The 22,547-nt window shown below is 51.5% G+C and overlaps 1 protein-coding gene across 1 annotated transcript in view; it reads right to left on the reverse strand.

Moving 5' to 3' along the window:
- Positions 1-22,547, reverse strand: part of MED26 (mediator complex subunit 26) — a 51,080-nt gene extending 28,533 nt beyond the window's left edge. The window contains exon 1 of the mRNA XM_003413037.4: positions 22,331-22,547. Coding sequence (XP_003413085.1) covers positions 22,331-22,402 — 72 coding nt within the window. The 5' untranslated portion in view covers positions 22,403-22,547. The remainder of the gene's footprint in view (positions 1-22,330) is intronic.

The following is a 22,547-nucleotide window of genomic DNA, read 5'->3' on the forward strand; positions in this document are numbered from 1 at the left end:
CTAACAGCTACGACGAAGATAAACAGTGTGACATGCTAACAGCAAAGCTTCCCTTCCAACTGTCGGGCCAGGAGAGTGTTACCTCAGCCCCAAGGGGCCACAGTGAACCTGGGGCAGCTGGCTTACCATATACCGAGGGGCGTGGAGCATGGCTGATGAGCCACCCTACTACCAAGAGAGCCTTCCAACAGTCAGCCCTGGGCCCAGATCTCCATCCGCACACCCTGACACTCATTCCGTTAGCAGCATCCAAGTCAGCTAGGACAATGATTCTACCAGAGGGGCTGGAGTTGCCTCCCACCAAGAATCTCAGAAGCCAGCTGTTAACCACAGCCATTATTAACAATCAAATGACATATACTTAAATATGCTACATTATAACAAAGGTAATGAAATACTCAAAACTCATTACTTTTATTCTAATTATTCCACCACATTATACTATTATCTAGGCTCTGTGCGGTGGGAATGGTGTGCTACTCAGTATCTCTTCCCAACTCCACATTCAGTGATAGCACCTTACCAGCTTGAAATCAGCCATGTTGGGAGTATTTACACCATCGCAGTTGGCACACGCTAAAAACCAGGGCTTAATTTTGTTGTTTTGTTGATGGACTCTAGACCAGGAGTCTGCGAACTCCTGGGCCAAATCCAGCCCACTGCTGGTTTCTGTCAGTAAAGATTTACTGGCACATAGCCATACCTATTTGTTTACATGTTGTCTATGGCTGCTTGTGTGCTATGTGGGAGGGTTGCACAGAGAAACTGTGGGAGCCTCAAGGTGAAAATATTTACTATCTGGCCCTTTACAGAAGAAGTTTGCCAACTCCTAGGGTCTAGACTTAAGGGAGTGATGGAGCAATGGACTACTATACTACTCAGCCATAAAGAGAAATGAAGTCCTGACGCATGCTACAACATGGATGAACGTTGAAAACATCATGCTGAGCGAGATAAGTCAGTTGTAGTAAACAGGGCTTCAAACTGTTCTGTCCAGTTCAATCATGGCTGATGAAGTGAAATCCAAACAGATTCAATTTTTAAAATGTAGGTGAACTAGACTGCTACCCAGAACAGGAAAAATTACAGATCGAAGCCCTGCTAGAAGCTTAATCTCCCTCTTAGAAAACATGGGCAGCGTGCGTGCTGCGTGGCAACCAATTCTCTTGACTGGCAGAGTTGGAAACAGCAGTGTTCAGCTCAAAGATGGCCGCCAACCTCACCACTGTGAGTGTGTGTCACCCTCCACAGCTCTGGCGATAATCCAATTTCCTGCATCAGGCTCCTGAAAGGGCTCACTACATTTCTTCCAAGACTCCCATTCCAGGGCTCTGACCCATAATTTTTCCCATTCCTATTATTGGTCCACTTCACCAAAATTTAAAAATTTGGGTCTGCTCTGCTCCGATTTTGCTTCATCAGCCATGACTGAACAGGTTTGATGCCCTGGTTTCAAAAGGACAAACACTGTATGATCTCACTTACATGAAATGAGCAGATATATATAGAACCAACGATTATTAGTGGTTACCAGGGGTGGGAGGCAGGAAGAAAGGAAAAAATTTTACTTATGGGGCAATGAGTTTCCGTTAATGGTAGTGCAATGACTCGGAAAAAGATAGCGAGAATGGTTGAACAACTTGAAGAATGTAATCAATTGTTGAGATGGCGTATGTTCTTGTCATGTGTATTTTCGAATTAAAAAAGTGATGGGAGAAAATGTCAGTAACGCAGATTAAACTTAAAAGTGTGTCAGGCCTGTAGCCGCTACACTGTGACTAGCACAAAAAGCTGAGGAAATTTTTTCCATTATTTGAAAACTATTATCTGATTCAGCAGACTCATTAACATAAACAAAAATATCAACCCACATTCATATCAGAACACTCATTCTTCAACCACAATAGAAAGTTGACTATAGACACAAAACTTCAGCAAAAATCAATAAAAGTAGTCTGGGAGAACCAACTGGCTATATGAAATTTATGCTAAAAGAGTGCTGTGTATTTCACTATCGTCTGTGAATTGTATGCTAGCCATCCTTCATATCAGTAAAATTTATAAACACGTTAAAAAAATGGTGGCATGGTGAGGGCGTCTGACCCCTCTAATTTCAGGAGGTGGAGGAGAGACAATCAAGATCAACAGCCCGAAGGCTGATTCCTATGAAGTGGAGGTCAGACATACCTCTTCTCTCCAACCTTTTTAGCAATTCTGACACCAGCTGTCCTTCCCATGGCAGTCTCTCCTCGGTTCAACAATTCTTTGTAATGGCCACACACAACTCACAGACAATATACCTAGTCCTCGCTTATCGACATGGTTAGGTTCCAAAGACCAGGTTGTTATGTGAAAACCGGCGTTAGGCAAAAATGGAGGATTTTTTTTTTTCTGTTTTCAGACCATCCATTTCTCCTTTTTTTCCCTAAATTTAGAAAATATGAGCATAGAAATAACGCCAGCTAAGATTTGCTAATGTGCTCATCATTGTGATGAGTCCGGTTATGGATTATTCCTCTGTGGAGAAGGAGGTTTGGAGGAGACAAAGCTGGATAAAGCCAGGCTGCGCAATTGGAGGAGCCCACAGCGGAACCATTTCACCTTCTTCCTGTGCTGTGTCAGAGCTTCCTTTGCAGAGCTGCCTTCAGGGCTCCACTCCCACTCCTGAAAGCCTTGCATTCACGATCCCAGAGCCTGCTCTACCTTCCAAACCTGTTGAGTCACCGAGGCTAGGGGCTTCCTGCAATGGTGCTGGGAATCTGGCTGTGCACCCGGATCCACTGAGGTGGAGGCTTCAGGCCCAGTTTGGCTCACTTTGCAGTATCATTAAACTCACACACATTTCTTCTAAATACCCTCTCTGTTGCCTCTTTTTTTCCTCCCTCCCCACCTCACAATTTTGAGCTGCAGGGCCTCAGGTCACATAGCAGCCTGGGAACCCAGAATTGGCGCCTGCTGGCTCGGTGCTGCCAGAGTGTCTGTCAAGAGGCTGTGGCCACAGAGGAGGCCCGCCCTGTGCGGCAGCTGGACACAGCGCCGGCAGGAGGGCATGGAGGGCGTGGGGCAGTACAGCCCAGATTCCCGGAGGCCGCCTGGAGATCCTCCTCAAGGTAGGGGACACTCTGCAGCCACTGCCGCCATGCCCGCTACCTCATTAATGAGCAAAATAGTTGGATAGCAAGTTTTTAAAATATTGTCCTAAATGCGAAATCTTGGATAATGAGGCAGCCGATAAGTGAGGAGTAAGGGTACTCATGAAAATGGAGTTTATTAGGGAAATAACAGGTTACAATTCAGATCAGGAATGACTCAGGATTCAGTCCTTTGGTCAGCACAGATTCTTGGCTGTACCTATAAGGCAGGTCTCTCCCTGGCCCTCATCCTCTTGGCCCTCGGCTCCTTGGGCTGGCCCAGCCTCTGTCCCGTACCGGCAAGTGTTACAAAGCTCTTTAGCTCCACCGGTAAGTGCCTAGAGGCACCCCATTCCACAAGTAAGCCTCAGCCTGAAGGCACTCAGCTCTCTTGCTCCATAGGTCGGCAAGCCTAGCTCTGCCAAGTGTCCAGAGGAACCCCACTGCCAGCAAGCCTCCAGCCCAAAGGCGTTCAGCTTTCTTGCTCCTTGAGACAGGAAGCCCACCATGCTGTCTCCAGGTTCTGCTGCCTCTGTTACTGCCGTTTCTATCGTTGGTTCTCGCCATTTCTTGCTGACTCTGGTGTTACAGCTCTCTCTCTGGTCACCTGGGTCCAGGAGGTTTTCTCAGCCCAAGGATCCCAGGTCCAAAGGACATGCTCCACTCCCAGCTCTTCTTTCTTGGTGGTAGTGAGGTCCTGCCTTCTGCCTCTGGGATGGCAAAACTGACCAATCCCCTTGTTAGGGTTTCACATACCTTATTTGCATGGTCCCACCCCCTCACAAGGGCACCATGTACCTTATTTGCATAGCCCCACCCAATCATTTGGTGGGCGTTACAAGATCACGGCAAGAAAGGCCATATAAAAGCAAACCATGGCACTGCAAATGTACATGTAAGGTCCCTGGATGATGCAAATGGTTGGTGTTCAGCTACTAATCTAAAGGTTTGCAGTCTGAACTCACCCAGCGGCACCGGGGAAGAAAAGCCCAGCAACTTGCTTCCATAAAGATTGTTGATGTTAGGTGCCCTCAAGTCGATTTCAACTTACAGTGAGTCCATGTGACAGAGTAGAACCGCCTCATAGCGTTTCCTAGTCTGTAATCTTTACAGGAGGGAGTCCTGGTGCTGCAGTGGTTACAGCACTCAGCTGCTAACTGAAGAGTCGGTGGTTTGAACCCACCAGCCGCTCCGTGGGAGACAGGTGTGGCAGTCTGCTTCTGTAAAGATTTACAGTCTTGAAAACCCTATGGGCAGTTCTACTCTACCCTATACGGTCGCTGAGTCTGAATCAACTTGATGGCACATCAGCAGGTTTGGAATCTTTATAGGAGCAGATTGCAAGGTCTTTCTCCCACAGAGCCGCTGGGTGAGTCTAAGCTACCAACCTTTCGATTAGCAGCCAATCACTTAACCGCTGCATCACCAGGGCTCCTTCCATAAAGATTAACTAGCCGAGAAAACCCTACGGAGCACAGTTCTACTCTGACACACATGGGGTCCCCATGAGCTGGAATGACTCCACAGCAATGGCTTTGAGGTGTCTGGTATATACGCATGCGTTTGCATACATTTTCCCCCAAAGAGCCAGCCAGCTGGCAAACATTTAGCCACACACTATTGCCTCTACCTACGTATGCACACTAAGTAACTTATACCTTCTCCGTTATGTTGAAGTACTTGAAAAAGGTTTGAACGAAACTACAAATCCATTTGCATAATCATATTTCAACTTTACACGTGAACAAAGAGAGAAGAACCTAGATTCTTTAGATATGCCAATTTTCGTAAATTTCTGAATGCTTACTCAAAAACGTTCTAAGTTTTTTACCACCTCCTCGGGCAAACAAAATTTTAGTGTCGAGTTGAAAAGCAAAAAAAAAAAAAGCCTGATTTATCTAAGTTATGTTCCCAGATATGTGCTCTCCCGGTTTTTAAAATCAACATTACTCGGAAATTCTATACATGCTCAGTATTAAATGTGCCCCCAGCATCTCAACTTTACTTCCCCTGTAATCTCTCTGAAGATGTGGGACACCCATGTGCCCCTCCACATCCCACCTCCAGTCACCTCTGCACTGTGCCCACACGATCGTTTCCTATGAGGCTGGAGGTAGCAGTGTCACAGCGTGGAGGGGGACAGGCTGATCATCCCATGTCTGGGAGGAGGCCTGGAATAGGCACAAAAATGTGAAAGGCCAGAGGCAAGAAGGCTGGTGGGCTGCAGAGTCCGAATACGGAAGATAGGTTCAATCTGCTGTAAGAAGTAGAGAAGGGCCCAGATCCCACAGCCTCAGCAGCCACAACAAAGAGGAGTGTGGCTGTTCACTCTGAAAGCCATGGGAGTGTTTTAAGGGACATCTGAGACGGGTTTGGAAGGGACAAGAGGATGCTATCCAAGAGGGAGATGGCTGGGCTTAGACTAGAGATAAAGAAAACAAAAAACCTGTTGACGTCAAGTCGATTCCAACTCCATGTGTTATAGAGTACAACTGCTCCATAAGGTTTTCTTGGCTATAATCTTTTCAGAAGCAGATCACCAGGCCTTTCCTCTGCAGTGTTGCTGGGTGCGTTTGAACTACCAACCTTTAGATCAGTGGTCCAGCATAAACAGCTCGCACAAAAAGGGTGAATTGAGAAGATATATTTTGGCAGGAGAGCCACTAGGACTTACAGATGGATGAGACCTACTAAGGTGGGAGGAGAACAAGAACCATGATGACTTCTGGTACTTTAACAGCACAAGAGGAGATGGTGCCTTGGGAGGCAGCACCACTGACTACTACCAAAAAGGCCTGCGAGTCCACCTGTATCCTGTGATGGTGGGACAGACCCCAGTCCTCCGAGAACACGGCTAGTGGACTTGCTGTGGTAAGGCACTGCACGCTGCTGCTTCGAACCTTATGGAAATGCCTAAGAGGGCACTAATCCTCTCCTCTCCAAGGGCTGCAGGACACAGAGGCCCACAATCCACTCAATCTGATTGCTCTTGATAGCTCTCAAGTGCTCTTCAGGCTAAAGCACCTGATTTTTATTTTCATGTTTAATTGAAAAGACAATGGAGCATGGCGGGGGGGAAGAAAAAGTTCCCACCACCCCAACACAAGTGCATCCGATTTTACCGAGTTCGGGGTTCTGCGTCTCCATACATTCCCTTCCTAGATGTCCATGGCTGAGAACCCTCATTTCCTCCTCATGGTGGGGTGTCCCACCCTCCAGGTCTCCGTCCTTTAACTCGGTGGATAGGCCATGTTTCCCAGGTGGCTGCCGGGCCGTGTAATTAATAACATCAATGATTATGATTATACTGCTACATCCACTGTAACTGTGAGTAAAAGTCATCAAACATCCGAATAAATTTCTAAGAGTAAAACTACCAGGTCAAAGGGCGTGAACATGTCTATGCCCCTTGCTACATATATGGTTTCCAAGAGGGTGAGCGACTGGGTGGTATGGGTTTAGGGGTCGTGAGAGGAGTGGGCTAGTAGATAAAATAAACAAGCCACTTTCGGTCAGCCCTGATTTCCTGCCTGTACCATTCTTCCCACAGGTCTGAGTACCAGGCGTGTTTTCTCTTTATCAAGTGTATCAGTGTTTCTCTGCTCAGTGATGCTGTGGAGCTCTCACGCGTTTTCATTCTGAGTCTGTTTTCCATACGGGAAGGACTGCTGTTGCTGTTGGGTGCCAAAACTCAGTGACCCCACATGTTACAGAGCAGAACTGCCCCATAGGGTTTTCTAGGCTGTAAACTTTAAGGAAGCAGATTGCCAGGTCTTTCTCCTGTGGAGCCACTAGGTGAATATGAACCATCAACCTTTTGGTTAGAAGCCAAGCACTTAACCAGTTGCGGCACCAGGGCTCCACGTGGGAAGGATACCACTTTCGTGAAATCTCACACACGAAGGTGGTTTCTGATTACACCGTCTGCCAGCCGTAGCACAGAGCAGTTTGAAAAAAGGCTGTATACCTGACTAGGGGTCTCAACCCGAGCCCGCCTGCCAAGGAGGGCACTTTTTCCTCTGGAATTCTATTATACCATCTATTTCTTCCTGTTTTTCCCCCAGGGAGCTTTTAGACATGTGTGAGACTATGCAATGCTATCTTGTAACTGCTCATTGCTAACTCTACAGGAAAGGCTATCTTTGAGAAAGCACAGAATGTGTGGAAACCCAAGTTAAAAATCCGCGAACTCGTCCAGAGGAATAACAGCCCCCCTCCCCACACACCAAAGGGGAGAGCTTGCACTTTCGTGCCTACTGTGTGAAGCAGTTTTATTTCAGGGACTATTTAGCCTTCAGTAGGGTGGGATGGGAAACCATGACTACCAGCCGAAAAGGTTAGTGGTTTGAACTTACCTTGAGGCACCTCGGAAGACAGGCCTGGTGATCTGCTTCTGAAAGGCCACAGCCTTGAAAACCCTACAGAGCAGCTCCTACTCTGCACACACGGGGTCGGCCAGGAGTTAGAATAGACTTTGGCAACTGGTTTGGTTTTGGTTTAAGCCCCCTCCCCTGGGTGACGCAAATGGTTAACACACTTGCTGCTAACTGAAAGCTGGAGGTTCAAGTCCATCCAAAGGTGCCTCGGGAGAAAAGCCTTGCAATCTGCTTCTGAAACATCAACGCTGGAAATCCTGTGGAGCACAGTTCTGCTCTGACACACAGAGGGCCACCGTGAATCAGAACCAACAAACCACCACAGAAGGGTGGGGTGTCTCGCTTTACAGACAACGGCACGACGTACGGTCTATGTAATCTGTCCGAGAACACACAGCTAAAATACTGAGCTGGGATCTCAAGCCAGGTCTGACTCTCGACGCCTCACACGTTAAATAATACTCTCCCTTCCGTCTTTTTTATTTTGAGGAGGAAGGGCTCAGAGGTCAGAGGATTTCTAGTTGGTGGCTAAACCCCATTCGTCAGACTGCACTTAAGGAATGGGCGGAAAGCCCTCTTCTCTGGAAGACAAAAAAAATCTCAAACCAGTTGCTATCAAATTGATCCAACTTATTGTGACCCCACGTATGTCAGAGTCGAACTGTGCTCTGTGGGGTTTTCAAGGCTGTAACCTTTCAGAAGCAGATTGCCCGGCCTTTTTTTCCAAGGTGCCCCCAGGTGGATTTGAACTGTGAACCTTTTGGTTGGCTGCTGAGTGCTTAACTGTATGTGCCACCCAGAGTCCACCTCTGGCCTCATGAATTGGCCCAACATGGCTCAGAGGCTCTGGAGACATTAGGGAGACCAGAGCCTCGGGTAGGGGCAGGGCAAGAGCCCTGTCCTGCATCTACAGCCAGCTGGGCACAGCCTCTCTCCCCACCTCTTCGTGGGACCCAAGGCCCTAGAACCATGCTATCCAAGTCACCTGAACACTAGTGCCAGGTGCCATTTCCACTTAGGTTTAGTAAAATGACACAGAATTAGTTTTTCAGTTGTCCTCATCACCTGTTAAGTGTCTACTTCTCCCATGTGGCTGCCACACGGGATAAGAGAGAGAGCAACACGTCCTCACAGCTTTGTGGGACAGCAGTGCTCAAAGGCCAGTTAGAGAGCAGCAGTCCCACACCCTCTTCCTGTCACTGGGGCCCTGTGGTGAACAGCACAGCCGTGAGGCCAGATGGACGCAGGCTCCTGGCCATCTGCTGGCAGTGCAGAGGCCAGCTACCCCACCCAGCCTCAGTGTCCTCATCTAGAAAGTGGGATCACACCCAGCACGTGCCAGCACACAGTGAACACTGATGCTGTTGTCCTCGGGACTGTTTCTGTAGGGGCCCAAAGAGAACTCCCTCCGGAGAGACGGACATTATGAAGACTGACACCAAAGGATACTGAGCACTTGGCTTATCCAGGGGGAGCTGGTCACCAGCATCCCTGGGCTCAGCAACAGAACACTCCCTGCAGGTTTTGTCACTGATGGGCTGGAGTCCTACCTAGTCCCTTCTCACTCATGGCCTCAGGCAAAGACAACCCCCTACCTCAGTTTCCTCATCTGCGACATGGAGATAATACCATCTCCCTCACGACCATTCCACTGACTAACCACCACAACAGATCTTATGTCCCTCAGGGCACCACTACGAGGTGATGTGACTGCCAATCTGGTTACCAGTAAAGTCTAAGGCCCAGGTACACTACCCAATACCCCGCCGGCCACTCAGGCAGAAGTACCAGTGCAGGCCCTGCAGCTGGACACACTCACAGCATAGCCAGGTACGAAACCTTGGCCCGGGCCAGGCCTGGTTCCCAGGGAGGCAGCGCAGCCTGGGGAACTCACCAGCTGTTCACTCCCTCTACCCACCCCATCCCACTCCCCCTTGCCTCCCTCTCTGTGGTTTTGCAAGAGCCAGACCCAGGGTCTGGTCCCTGGCACTCCCAGACCTCCAGGACTGAGCAGGACACTGGGAAGGCATGTGACGTGTGCAGCCCCTGATACTCCATGTCACAGGAAGGATACTGAGCAAGGGCCAAGCAGCCACCACAGGGGCCATGTCCTCCAGGAGCCCAGTCAAGTCTGGCCACTGCAATGCCCACTCTCCTCGAGCTAAGCACTGCCATTGCCTGGCCCAGCCCTGCAGTGTAGGCACCGCTGAAAGCAGAGACAGACCCCACTACTACCACCAGGGAGAAAAGACCAACGGGGGTGTAGAGGTACTGCTGGTGGCACTCCTGGGTCAGCTGGCAGCAGCCTTGGGAGGTGCCCAGGCTCTGAGCCCCAAGCAGGTCAGGGGCTGCGAGAGGAGCCACCAAGCGAGGCGGGCACAGGAGGGGAGTGGGAACATGCAGAACAGAGGGCTGCGAGCATGTGCCCAGACCTTCTGGTTGCAAGTGACAGAAAATCCAGCTCAGATGGGCTCAACCAAGAAAGCAAGCCATGCTCACCACACTGACCAGTGCAGGGTAGGCTCACCATGCCAGCGGCACCAGGCCCCACTCCCACCCTTGGGTTGGCATCTCCATACAAGTTTCCACCCTGTCCCATCCAAGTCTCCCCAGTGCCCCTAGCAGAGTCCTAGAACACACGGACTGAACGTTCTCACAGGCACATCCTGTAACCAATCATTGGCCAAAAAGATGCCACCCCAGGACTCACTAGATGGGGTCACACTGTCCAATGGGCAGGAAGGAGGGAGGGAGGGAGGGAGAGAGGGGCAGCTGTCCAAGGGAAACATGGAAGCAGAGGCCAGCACCAGGATGATAGCTCAAGGGGACAATTGTCCGTCACCAAGCACATCCAGGATACGTTCTCACAGGCACATCCTGAACCAATCACTGGCCAGAAAGATGCCATCCCAGGACTCACTAGATGGGGTCACACTGTCCAATGGGCAGGAAGGAGGGAGGCAGGAAGAAAGGGGCAGCTGTCCAAGGGAAACATGGAAGCAGAGGCCAGCACCAGGATGATAGCTTGAGGATACAGTTGTCCATCACCAAGCACATCCAGGACATCTGGCACGGGCCATGTCCCTGTTTCACAGTTTCTGCAGCAGCAAGGTATTCACACAGGTGAGGCCCTAACCTGTCCGGGGCTGCAGGTGAACTCACCTCTGCCCAGCTCCATGGCCTGAATTTCCACCAGATGAAGTACTGTCTTCTCTACCACAGGCCACCCAGAATGCTTAGACTGGCCATCGGCAGCATGGCCCCACAGAAGGGGACACCTCCAGGCCAGCACAGGGAAGCATGCACAGGGAGGCAGAAGCAGCGGTGGGCCAGGACCTCAGGGTGGCTGGGGTGCTGCAGACAGACACACACAGCACACTGAGAGCAGCAGGTGCTGACTGGGCAGCAGGAGCCAAGTCAGAGCCCATGGGCTCTGCGAGCACCTGGGAAAAGGCTGTGAGAGGCCAGGGAAGGCACTACAGATGGGGCTGAGCAGGGCCAAGCCTGCAGGGCTCCTGCATTCATTTACTCTCACCCACACACGCATGCACTCACTCACTCACCAGATAAGTGCACTCAGCACTGCCCCTGTGGCAGGGCTGGAGAGCAGTGCAGCAGCCAGGAGATGTCCTGGGATGACAAACACAAGGCCCCACATGGCCAAGGCCGCTCATTTCCACAGCAGTGATGTACTTCCTACTCCAAACCTGGACATGTCCCTGCCATCCTGATGCAGAACCCAACCACTCACTCTCCACACAGAAGCACTGTCCCAGGGGTTACAGACAAGCAGCTGCCCCTCGGTCACTGGGATCCACGTGGGGCTGACAGTGTGTTCAGATGGGTGAGGGTGGACTGGTAACACTGCAGATAAAAACTGCCAAACATCAAAGCGAATCTAAGCTGCCACAACCCTTACCTGCCAGCCCAGTGTCCCCACTGTACTCATCCCGGCACCTGGGGCCACAGTGATCTGTGGACACCTACTGTTTCTGTCCACAGACAGACTCGCTTCTTCTTGGAAACGCCTCCCCCTACTTCCTGCGGGCACTGCCACCCTCTCATGCCCCTCCCGCCACCCTGGCCAGGCCAGGGCACCTCTTCAGGAGTCTGCAGACTGGATGCAGGAAAGAGTGTCCCTCCATCTTCAATACTTCACCTTCAACAGGTCAAGCTCAGGAACACCGGTGCGTCCCACAGGGTGGAGGAAACCTGTCCACAACCAGACAGACAGACATGCAGGCACACACGGCACCAGGGACACTGACAGAAAAACAGGCCAGTTTTCATCTGTTCTCCCACCCCTAAGCAGCCATTTAAACTGAATGCGTGGAGGAGAAGGCTACCAACAAGGTGGGAAGCCGCCACCACACAGGGCGACACGCCTGCTGTTCAGAGGTAACGCCCTACAGTCGGTAGCACATCTGTATGGACCAACCTACAAGGCCTGAAAGGCTCCTTAGTGGAAGTGAAAGTGAAATGTCCACTGGCAGGCCTCTCCTGATAAAAAGCTAAAAACCAAACCTGTTGCCATGGAGTCGATTCTGACTCATGGTGACCCCACGCTTTACAGAGTAGAACTGCCTTGGCTGTGATCTTCATGGAAGCAGATGACCAGGGCTTTCTTCTGTGGTACTGCTAGGTGAGCAAAAACCGTCAGCCTTTAGGTTAGCAGTAATGTGCAAACCTTTTGTGTCACCCAGATACCTCCTCTCCTGATAAGACGCACACAAACTTTACTAGCGGCCAGACCAGTAGCTGCAGCAAAACTGAGAATAGAAGCCACACCTGGGGTGCAGGCTGGCCTCAAGGTTCCATCCAGGGCCCTCAGGAGGCCTGAAAATCCCTGACACCACCCCTCAGCTAACCTAATGGGAAACCAGCCTCCAGTCACCCAGGTTCAGCAGTGGGCAGGAAACAGGCTGGGTAATTGGATCCGGCCGGCCCTCCCGGGCCCAAGTCAGGCCTGCTGTCTACGCCCCTGAGCTGAGAAAAGTGGGCCAGTGCTGGCTCTTGCCTGGGCACAGGGGCAGCCCCTGGACCATAGGGCCTTGCCCTGCCCGGGCCCTCCTGGGGCAGTCGCAGTCAGTGAGCTCTTCCAGTAGAGGAAGTGCTCACAATTCCGTGCACGCCACCTAGCCCATCCCCCATTCCTCTGCGCCTTTTTTGCGGCCCGATTTTGTCTTCTGGAACCCACTCTTGCCAGCATGACGTCTATTTGATGACCATCTCCACATCAGACGGGCCACTAAGTCAGCAGGCAGTGAGGGGACTTAGCCGGCTCTCCCCCAGCCACCACCCCCTCCCCTATTAACAGGACCCTAATGGTCCTGGGGAAACTCTCGTGGTATAATGGTTTAGTGCTACGGCTGCTAACCAAAAGGTAGGCAGTTTGAATCCTCCAGGAGGCTCCTTGGAAACTCTATGGGGCAGTTCTATTCTGTCCTATAGGGTCGCTATGAGTCAGAATCAACTCAACAGCAACGGGTTTGGGTTTTTTCTTTTTTTTTTTTTAATGGTCCTGGGAGATTGTCTGCTCTGAGCCTGGTTGTCTAGGGAAATGGTCATCGCCACCAGATTTACAGGGGGCCATTGGCATACTCCGGTGCCGAGGTCATGGCTGGCACACAGTCTCATCGAGCCCCAGGAAGTAACAGAGAGTACTGCAGGGGCTTCTGGTAAAGTCACCTTCTCCTTTTCCTAGATGACATTCACTGGAGGGACCTGATGCTGCAGGCTGGGGCACAACCTACATGTGAGGCTAACAGGACAGAGGAGAAATGGAGACTGGAAAGCCAGCCGTTCCCGAGAACAGACCACCCGTGGGCCCACTGGCATAGCCGCTGCTCTGCCCCCTGCCGCTCAGGCTCATCACCAGCACAGGGTAACCTTCCCTGAGCAGCACTGGATGCAGAAGTGGTGACAAAATTGAATAAAGGCAGGAGAGCAGGCACTCTGCAGGCAAACCACCTAACAGGATACCTGAAGGAAACGCTGTGAAACGATCTGTGAGCGGGGTCAGCTGGGCCAGTCCATGTGTCTACACGCCAGCTGTGGGCACTACATGCTGACTTCAGTACTACACACCTACCTACATGTCAGTGGTACTGCTTATACCTCAGTACTACCTGCCTACACAGCAGTGCCACCCACCAGCGCCTGCCCATGCACCAGGGCGGGGAGCTGACAGGTAAACGAGTGGTATCAAGGGGAGCCAGACTAACAGCAGGAGGGCAGTCAGCTACCTCAGGAGCCACCAGGTGACCCCCCACACGCCAACCCACACTTCAGTAGATAGCACTTGGATGACAAGATTTAATTTCATCTAAGCATGGTTGCATTAGGAGTAGCTTTTGTCCTTGAATTGTCTCAAAAAACAGTTATTCCAAGTACCCATTGCCACTGAGTTGATTGCAACTCACAGCAACTCTATGCGACAGAGAGCTGCTCCACAGGGCTTTCTTGGCTGTAATTTTTATGGAAGCAGACTGCCAGGTCTTTCTCTCGCAGGGTGTCACTGGGTAGGTTCAAGCTGCCAGCCCTTAGGTTAGTACTTGAGCGCAAACCGTTTGGGCCATCCAGGGACCAACTCCAAGTACAACTGTCATTATGTGGAAATTCTGGAAAGTTTTTGATAATAAAAATAGACCCTCACATTCAAAAAGGTTATGAGCCACCAGTCTAGAAGCATTTAAGGAGAAAACATGGTAAGAAATGGGAAAGAAATGAAAATTCAAAAAACAGCATTTAAAAATCATGTCACATTTGTAAGATTAAAACTTAGAAGACGCATTCATGTTTAACCTTCCTCTTGGGCCCACTTGTGTGGGAGATGGGAAGCCATCCTCGTTAAACCCACAGGCTGCTTCAGAGCTCATCAGCCTGGATTTAGATCCAGAGCTACCATGCCCTGCCCTGTGACCCCGGAAAAACACCCCCAAACGAGGAAGCAGCCCCTACTCCCAGGAGGGGTTCAGAGAACTATGCAGGGACACCGAGCACGTCCCATGGCACTAGCTCCCAGTCCCTGCTCCTCCCGGCCTCCTCTGCCCATAGCTGGGGACCAGGCTCCCCGTGAGAACTGAGCGCAACCGAATTCAGGGGCCTTCTGACGTTACTCTAGTGGGTAAACCCAAGAAACGCTGCTGTAGTCCTAGGGGCTTCAAAGGCCTGGCAGTCCCCAAGATGTGGGTCCCTGAGGGCCATCTGGCGCAATACTCCCTTTTCAGTATGCTCCACAGAGAATCACAGAAACGCAAGGCACGCGAAGGTTGCAGGTCTGAGAGCCAGGCTGCTCTGCGCATCCCTGCACCTGGGAGTCTGCCTTGAGCCGGCTCCGACTACAATCAGTAGCCTCCCTCAGAGCAGCCAGGGCCCACCTCCCAGCAGCTCCCCACCTCCTCACCCAGGTTTGTCCCCCCGAAAGCCACACAGCACAAACCTGACCCAGCACAAACCTGACCCAGGCTAGACGGCTGGCTCACACACATGCTCACCCCTGGGCTCACAGATAGAGTCTGACGCCTGCCCCATCAACCTCCGTCCCCTGGCCAAGAGCACAACTGTTCAAGGACCCACCAGCCATTCCTTCTTTTGAGCTCTTCCTCCCCCTCCCACTAGACCCTGGGTAATGGAAAGGTGAAAGTGCTTGGGTAACCAAAAGGTTGGAGGCTCGAATCCACTCAGAGCACCTCTCCCAGCAAGCCTGGTGATCTACTTTTGAAAGGTCAGCCATTGAAAACCCTGTGGAGCACAGTTCTACTCTGACACACGTGGGGTTGTCATGAATCAGAATCAACTCATCAGCAACTGGTTCCCTCACCAGGCACAAATCAAGAATTGACTTCTTGTACCAGACTCTGAACACTCAACTGATAAAACAGTCTGGAAAGTCATTTCCTGCTCTTAAGAATTCTAAACCATCTTGAAATAAAACAAATGAAGAACTGCTCTGTTTGGACATAACACCTATAGCCCCGTGAGCTGCACCGACCCCCAGCCCCACGCCCAGGTGTTCACACAGCATCCTGCTCGAACCACCTCCACCCGAATATTCAGACCCAGTCCCGGGACTAGCTCTTCCCCTGCCCTCCTCCCTGGAGGTTCCAAGACCCTCGAGGGCAGGTGCTGGGCAGATTCGGGTCTGCCTCCTCTGCCCCCAGCCGCAGAAGCACTTGCTAGAAAGGTTTACTCAACTGCAGAACTGCCTTTCCCAGTTTACCCTCTTTCTCCACACAATGGTACAGCTAGTGACTGAGATGGAGCTACTCTGCCTCCGGAGAGCTGGAACCACCCAAGAGCACTTTCGAAGATGGCAGGCAGGCCACTGGCAGCTTCCCGACTCAGGAGAATGTCCCCAGGTCAGGAAGCCCCAGTCCACATGCATGTACCCGAGATCACAGAATGCCCAAGTCAGGGAGCCCCGTGTTCACACACGAATACCCAAGATCACAGGATGCTCCAGGGCAGGGAGCCCTGTGTCCACACATGTGTACCTGAGATCACAGGATGCCCCAGGACAGGCACTCTCGTGTCCACATACATGTGCCCAAGGCCAGAGAGTAGCCATTTCAGAAGGCTGCTCTGGGCATGGCATGAGCAAGGCCAGGCTGAACCCACAGTATCCACGCAGTCACTGCTGGACCACCACTCAAACCCGTGACTCTCAGCGTCAGGACCCCAGAGGGAGCAGCCAACTTGGACAGCTCTATCAGGAATGAAGGAGAAAGCACCATTTCTACAATACAGAGCAAGTACCAGCTTCCTTCCAGAAGGCATCCCCGGAGGGGGGCGCCCACCCAGTGGGTGCAGGCACCCAAGATGGGCTGGACCGGTTCTAAAGAAGTGCTCTGTCTGTGAAGATGCCCCGTGGACACCAGAATCTTGACAACAGCGTGCAGCCTCTCCACCTGGCCCAAAGCTCAGTGTCCTACCAGACACCCTGTGTCTCCAACCCAGGGGCCAGGTGACCATGTATACCCTTCACACCTTTATCCAGGACAAAAGCCTCTCCCACAGGCAGCCAGATAGCCCACCATGACTCTGTGACCACCAGCCAGGATGGCACACTCTGCCTCAAAGACATGTCAGAGAGCCACCTCGAGGCCTCTGGGCAGACAGAGCACAATGTCCACCTTTTTCCATGGGAGAGAGTGAGGCACAAACAAGGAATGACACCTGCTGACAACTGACACTCTTCCCTGCTCTTTTCCCAGAGTCAAAAAACGACACACTGCTCTCCTCATATGTTCTGCTTACAGTTACAAAAAGCAAGACAGGAAAGCCACCAAAAGTGGGCAACTGGACCGCTGTTGAGGCTGCGTGTTTAGATTTCAGATCTATTCTACTCAAGAATCGAAGTTCTGCAGTTTATAGGACCCCTCTTTTCTGCAGGATCAGAGGCATTTTAAGTTCGTTTCCAAAGTGCTTTAGTTTTGGAGCAGACAACATAGTTAGAAGACAAGAGTCATGAAAATTGCCATCAGCGGCAGTTCCCACCCCGGCAGGCCCAGGAGTCTGTGCGGGACATCCATCTGAGGTAGTTTCAGGACAGGCTTCTAACATCTCCAACCTGTCAGTTGTGTCACTGGTAAATCTAACCCAAGCTATAATTCATGTAAGTATGTGTGGGACACAAGAGGCTCCCACAGCTTTTCTTACCAGCAAGAGAGCTGCCCCTAGTGCCTCTTCTGAAGCCGCCTCTCTCTTTTGAGAGCAGTGAGCAGTGAATTGTTGCTGTTGTCAGTTGTTGCTGAGTTGATTCTGACCCACGGTGACCCCATGCGTGCAGAGTAGACTGCTTCACAGAGTTTTCAAAGCTGTAACCTTTTGGAAGCAGATCGCCAGACCTTTTGTCCAAGGCAGCTCCAGGTGGATTTGAACTGCCAACCTTTCGGCTTGTGGTCAAGTGTTTAACCATTTGTACCACCCAGAGACTCCTGTGGTGGAGTTTGGTCAGAAGCACCGTCACTTAATAACAGCCCTAACTTTGGTAAGTCACTTAACATTAACTCAGTAAGAAACAAAAGCATCCTATCTGCTACCTGGCCACAGGAGACACCAAATCAATGGTCCCCACCACCTGGGCTCAATTCCTGCCAATGCACTTCATGCGCAGCCACCGCTCATCTGTCAGTGGAGGCTTGCAGGTTGCTATGAGTCTGCAGAGGTTTCGGAGAAGGTTCTAGACTAAGATGAACTAGGAAGGAAGGCCTAGTGATCTACTTTCGGCAATCAGCCAGTGCAAGTCCTCTGGAGCACAAAGGTCTGATCTGCGGCCGATCATGGGGATGGCGCAGGACTGAGTAGCATTTCGATCCACTTCCTGTGGGGTCACTAGGAGTTGGTGGTCAACTCAACAGCAGCTAACAATATTATCACAACGCTTTTTGCACCTGCAAAAAGGGGAGACTATAGGGTTTAGATACTCCCCCTAGCTCCCTCTGCAGGGCTCCTGGATGGAACAAAGAGACTCTGTTGAAGTGCTATACAGATAGAGGTAACCTGCCTATCCTGCGTAGAACTGCTTTCTTTAGAAGGTTCACACAAGGCACCTCACATAGATATTTAAAAAATAAAACAAAAAACCTGCCTTCTATCACAACCTACTTCAGCCCCTGCTGCCCCTTCCAAAGCTGGAGCCTTGGATCCAGAAGGATCCTCCACTCCAACCCCACTTTCAGATGAGGGGTCTGTAGCCGAAGCTAGGCCAACATCCTGACCCTCCGTTTCCGAGGTGGGAGAAGGTTCTTCTTGTGTATGTCTCTCTGCAGAGGCCCTGTGGTCACTGCAATCACCATAACGTGAACTCCTAATGGCCCTGAGAAGCAAGGACCAGGAATGTACCCAGAACCACCCCTCAGGGGCCTGTCCTCTTCTGTCAGGGAGGCCACCAACTTTTCTATTTTCTAGGTGGACACTACAGAACTTCAATTGCTTTATCTAAATGTCTGCACACTTGGGGGAGTAAGGGGTGGGAATCAGCAACTGAGGAGGTTCCTGCTTGAGAAGTATGTATGTGGATGTCCAGGGCTAGTTCAACACTCTCTCCTTCTACAACACCCTCTCCAGTCTCCTCCTGCTTGGAACACACAGAGCCTTCACCTGGCATTTAGCAAGCCCTGCCTAGTGCTGTGATTTCACTTTTTCAGGGATACACTGCACAGTTCCCTGTCTCAGTCAGACGTCTCTCAAATTTGAGACACTGTTTGACATTCGTCTTCCTCCTGGTTTCAAAACTGGGTCTCAAGGCATCAGTGATTCCCCCACTCTCCAAGTTCAGTGTTAGACAACTCCACAATGGAGCTCTGGGCAACCAGCAGTCCCAAGGGTTCAGGTAAAAAGGGGCTCAGGCGGAGCTCCAGAGTCACAGGTCCGAGTAGGAGCCTGGAGTACAGCCTGTTTAACAAGCACTTAGCTGTGCGCTGGATGCTTCTGCTTGAGCAAGAGGAGGCGAGACGCGGCTTCCACAAGCAGCCTGCATTCTGGTCAGGAGGCAGAGCCTGTACACTGGGGAAACAACGCATGCTGAGACAAACTGGAACAGTCGCCTGCTGGGGAGCCAGTGCTCCAGTGGACAAATGATGACTTCTGCAGGAGAGGAAGGCACAGCCCTGGACTCTGCTCATCATGAAACGAGATTCAGCTGGAACAAGTATGTACACTGCACCTTGGAGAGACTTCCACCCTCTGGGCTAATGCACACCACGAAGAGAGAAGGCTTCATCTGCTCTGAAAAACTGTTAGCTGCTTTTTACAACTGATTGCAGAGGATTTGCTTTATCACTGAGTTGGCACAAATTATTAACTCAGAGCCTGCTGCTGTAGAAATTTAAACACTCCAGAGGTTAGAACTCAGAACAAAGAAACAACCTTCCCCTTGCAGGGCCTTCAAGGGAATGGTGGTCAGCAAATGTTACTTTGCCTTGTAGCTCTAACTTTGCAGATACTTGTGGATATTAGGTCAGCGGCCTGACTGCTGTTTCCAGCAAAAGCTAGGTTTCTTAACCATAATTGCATGCCCATGAAGGTAAGCATTACACGACACAATTCTCTACCGCTTCTTGCTTCTCTCAGAAGAGGTTTAATTTTAGTGTTGTTTCTTCAACACTGTCCCTTTTTCTGTTTTGTTTTTATTTCATGGGCATCTTAAATATGTGTCAACCAACTCTCCAGAACTGAGATTCATGATTGGGCAAGGTGCAGGAGAGCAGCTGTGTGCCAGCAAGGCCTATACTGGTGCCACCTTGCTCTTACCTGAGCCAGGTCAACTTGAACGAAACTGCAGACTCACGCACGTGCCAGGGCTCACACCACCTCCTCAGGTCACTTATTCTGCCACCGCTCTGAGGTTCCTATTCAGTGGTCGCTGAAAGCCATGCTCCTGTCAAGTGGCTTTTAAAAACGCTCACAGATGACCACTGATAACGGCAGTTTTTAAAAGAGGCGCTTTTATCATACCTCATATTCCCAATTCCATCCCCCACACTTCAGCAGGACTGTAAACACACCCATCACTAACAGTTTCCATTGAGTCAGTTCCGATTCATGGCGCCCTCATGTGTATCAGAGTAGAACTCTGCTCCGTAGGATTCTCAATAGCTGATTTTGGGGAAGCAGATTGCCAGGCCTTTCTTCTGAGGCACCTCTGGGTAGACTGGAACCTCCAGCCTTTTGATTAACAGCCAAGCACCTCCATACCTATCACCAGAGCCTCCCTAAAATGAGCCACAAGAAATATGAATGCCAAACCGTGCAATGTAACCACAGGCCAGTACGAATGAATACGACTTGTTTGCACATGCTTAGCCATACAAAACTAAAGTCTGTTCCCTCCCGACCCTTAGTTAGCCCTCCTTCCTTTTTCCCCTCCTCTACTCCTGAGAACTCTTTAGGTGACAGCCCGACAGATCCTGGAACCCTCTGTGATCACTGCTCCACCTCATCTACAGCATTGTGACCACTTGTCAGAGTGCCTCCTGATCCCAAAGCTCTCCTCAGCAGCATTAAGGATCAGTGCTAACACCTTAGAGGTCTCTTGGAGTCTGGGAAAGCAAGCATGTGGAATTCAAGAAATCAGACTGCGGCTCAACAAAAGATGCAAAAGTCACCAAGACTACATTTCTCATGTTACTTGTTTTATCCTCTAATATCTCAGTCTTATGAACTGCAGCAGCACCAGTTCACCGCAAAGAGGGCATTCTGGAAGGTTTGATGTAGTGTATGCCTACTCCACCCCCAAAATCACAACAAAAACATCTACCACGTTTGTTGAAGATAATTACTACTAGTCAATCTTAGTGGAACCTAACGCCCAAGGGCAACAGAATTACTATGACACATAAATCAGAGCCTTAGAAACGTCGTAACCCCTCAATTTCTACCACAGTTGTATTAAAAAAAAAAAAAAAAACCAAACCCACTGCCGTCGAGTCGATTCCAACTGATAGCGACCCTACAGGACAGAGTAGAACTGCCCCATAGTTTCCAAGGAGCGCCTGGCGGATTCGAACTGCCGACCTCTTGGTTAGCAGCCATAGCACTTAACCACACCACCAGGGTAACTCAACATGAATTATTCCAAAATCACCAGCACCAAGGCATACTGCTAAGCAGCAAAGCTCGTGTAAAGGAAAAACTAAAGCTATTACAACAAGAAAAATCTGAGTTATCTGGCCAAGTCCAGGGCGACTTTTTTTTCCATCCCCAGTACATTAAAAACTGACCTCAATGGCCACTTCCTGGCCACACAATAAATGCAGGAGTTCACTCCATACCTGGCTACCACTGCATCTTGCCACATCGCCCAACCTGCTGTTGTCACAGAGAAAAATGAGCCCTACTGCCAATAAACTATTGTGGGAAAATATGAGACGAACACCATGGATCTTCACCTACATACACACATAGGAGAGGAGGGTTCCCTCTACAAACAATAGCCTCCGAGGAGGTGCACCTGAGAAAACAGCACCCTGGAGTTAACCCTGATCATCTCCGAACATAAATCACCCTTCAGGGTTTGACCCCCGGGAGGGGCAATGCGGAGTGGCCCAAAGCAGGGTTGTTGGGGGACTGGGAGAGAAAACCACCACCTCTAATTCACTACCACAAAGTAGGGTTTGGTCATATCTACAACGGTCACCTATGCCCAGACAAGAAACAAGAAGGATCCCACCCCATCCCCCCAAATCATCTTCCCTCCGCAGCGACCCCGAGAGAGATCCCGCAAAGGCAGGTCCAGTGGCAGAACGGAGGGGGGCTCTCCATGCGCCCTGGGCACTCGGCTGGGGGCAAAGCAGACCAAGGACTTCCCTCTGTAGCCAGTCAGGTGTTCACAGCCAGGAGGCGAGGGAAAAAGACTTCCCTGGTCATCCAGAAGGCCAACACACAGGAGGCACCGGCTCCCCGAGTCACGGCCCAGACACCAGTTGCTCCACAGCCCTTCTCCCTCCCCTCCCCCCTGCCGACAGGGCTTCCCGGGGGGTCTCGAGGCCTGGGGGCAGGGCAAGGCTGCCGAGCTCCGTCCGGAGCAGTGAAGGTCCAGGAGCTTGAGCACCAGGGAAGGAGAAGCTTTGGCTTGGGCCTCTGTCGGCTCCCTCCGCCCAGGCCGCACGGAAGCCTCGGCCTCACGTACCGGGAGACGCCGGGCTGCCCCACCTGGCCCCGGTACGGGCCCAGGAGGCAAGAGAGCGAGATGGCAGCGACCCTCAGGGGAAGAGGGGCGCCGGGCACGTCTACCTGGGCCCGGCGGGCGCGGGAGACTGGGGAGGGGGAGGGTCCCGGGCGCACGCGGCCTCCGTCCCGGCCCGCGCGGCTGGCACTTACGTTGCTCTGGGCGTCGATGGCCTGCAGCAGCCGGTCCCTGATCTGCTGCGGAGACGCCGGAGCCGCTGTCATTGCCTGGGCGAGGCGGGGGGGAGCGGCCGGGCCGGCGGGCGGGCGGGCTGAGGCGGGGGACGGGGGTCACTCACTCGCCGGCCTCCGGGAGCGGAGCCGCATGTTCCCGCGGCGCCGGGGCGGGAGTGGGCGCGCGGGGTGGCGG

The sequence above is a fragment of the Loxodonta africana genome, chromosome 3, assembly GCF_030014295.1.
Source record: "Loxodonta africana isolate mLoxAfr1 chromosome 3, mLoxAfr1.hap2, whole genome shotgun sequence".
In the NCBI taxonomy this organism is placed as follows: domain Eukaryota; kingdom Metazoa; phylum Chordata; class Mammalia; order Proboscidea; family Elephantidae; genus Loxodonta; species Loxodonta africana.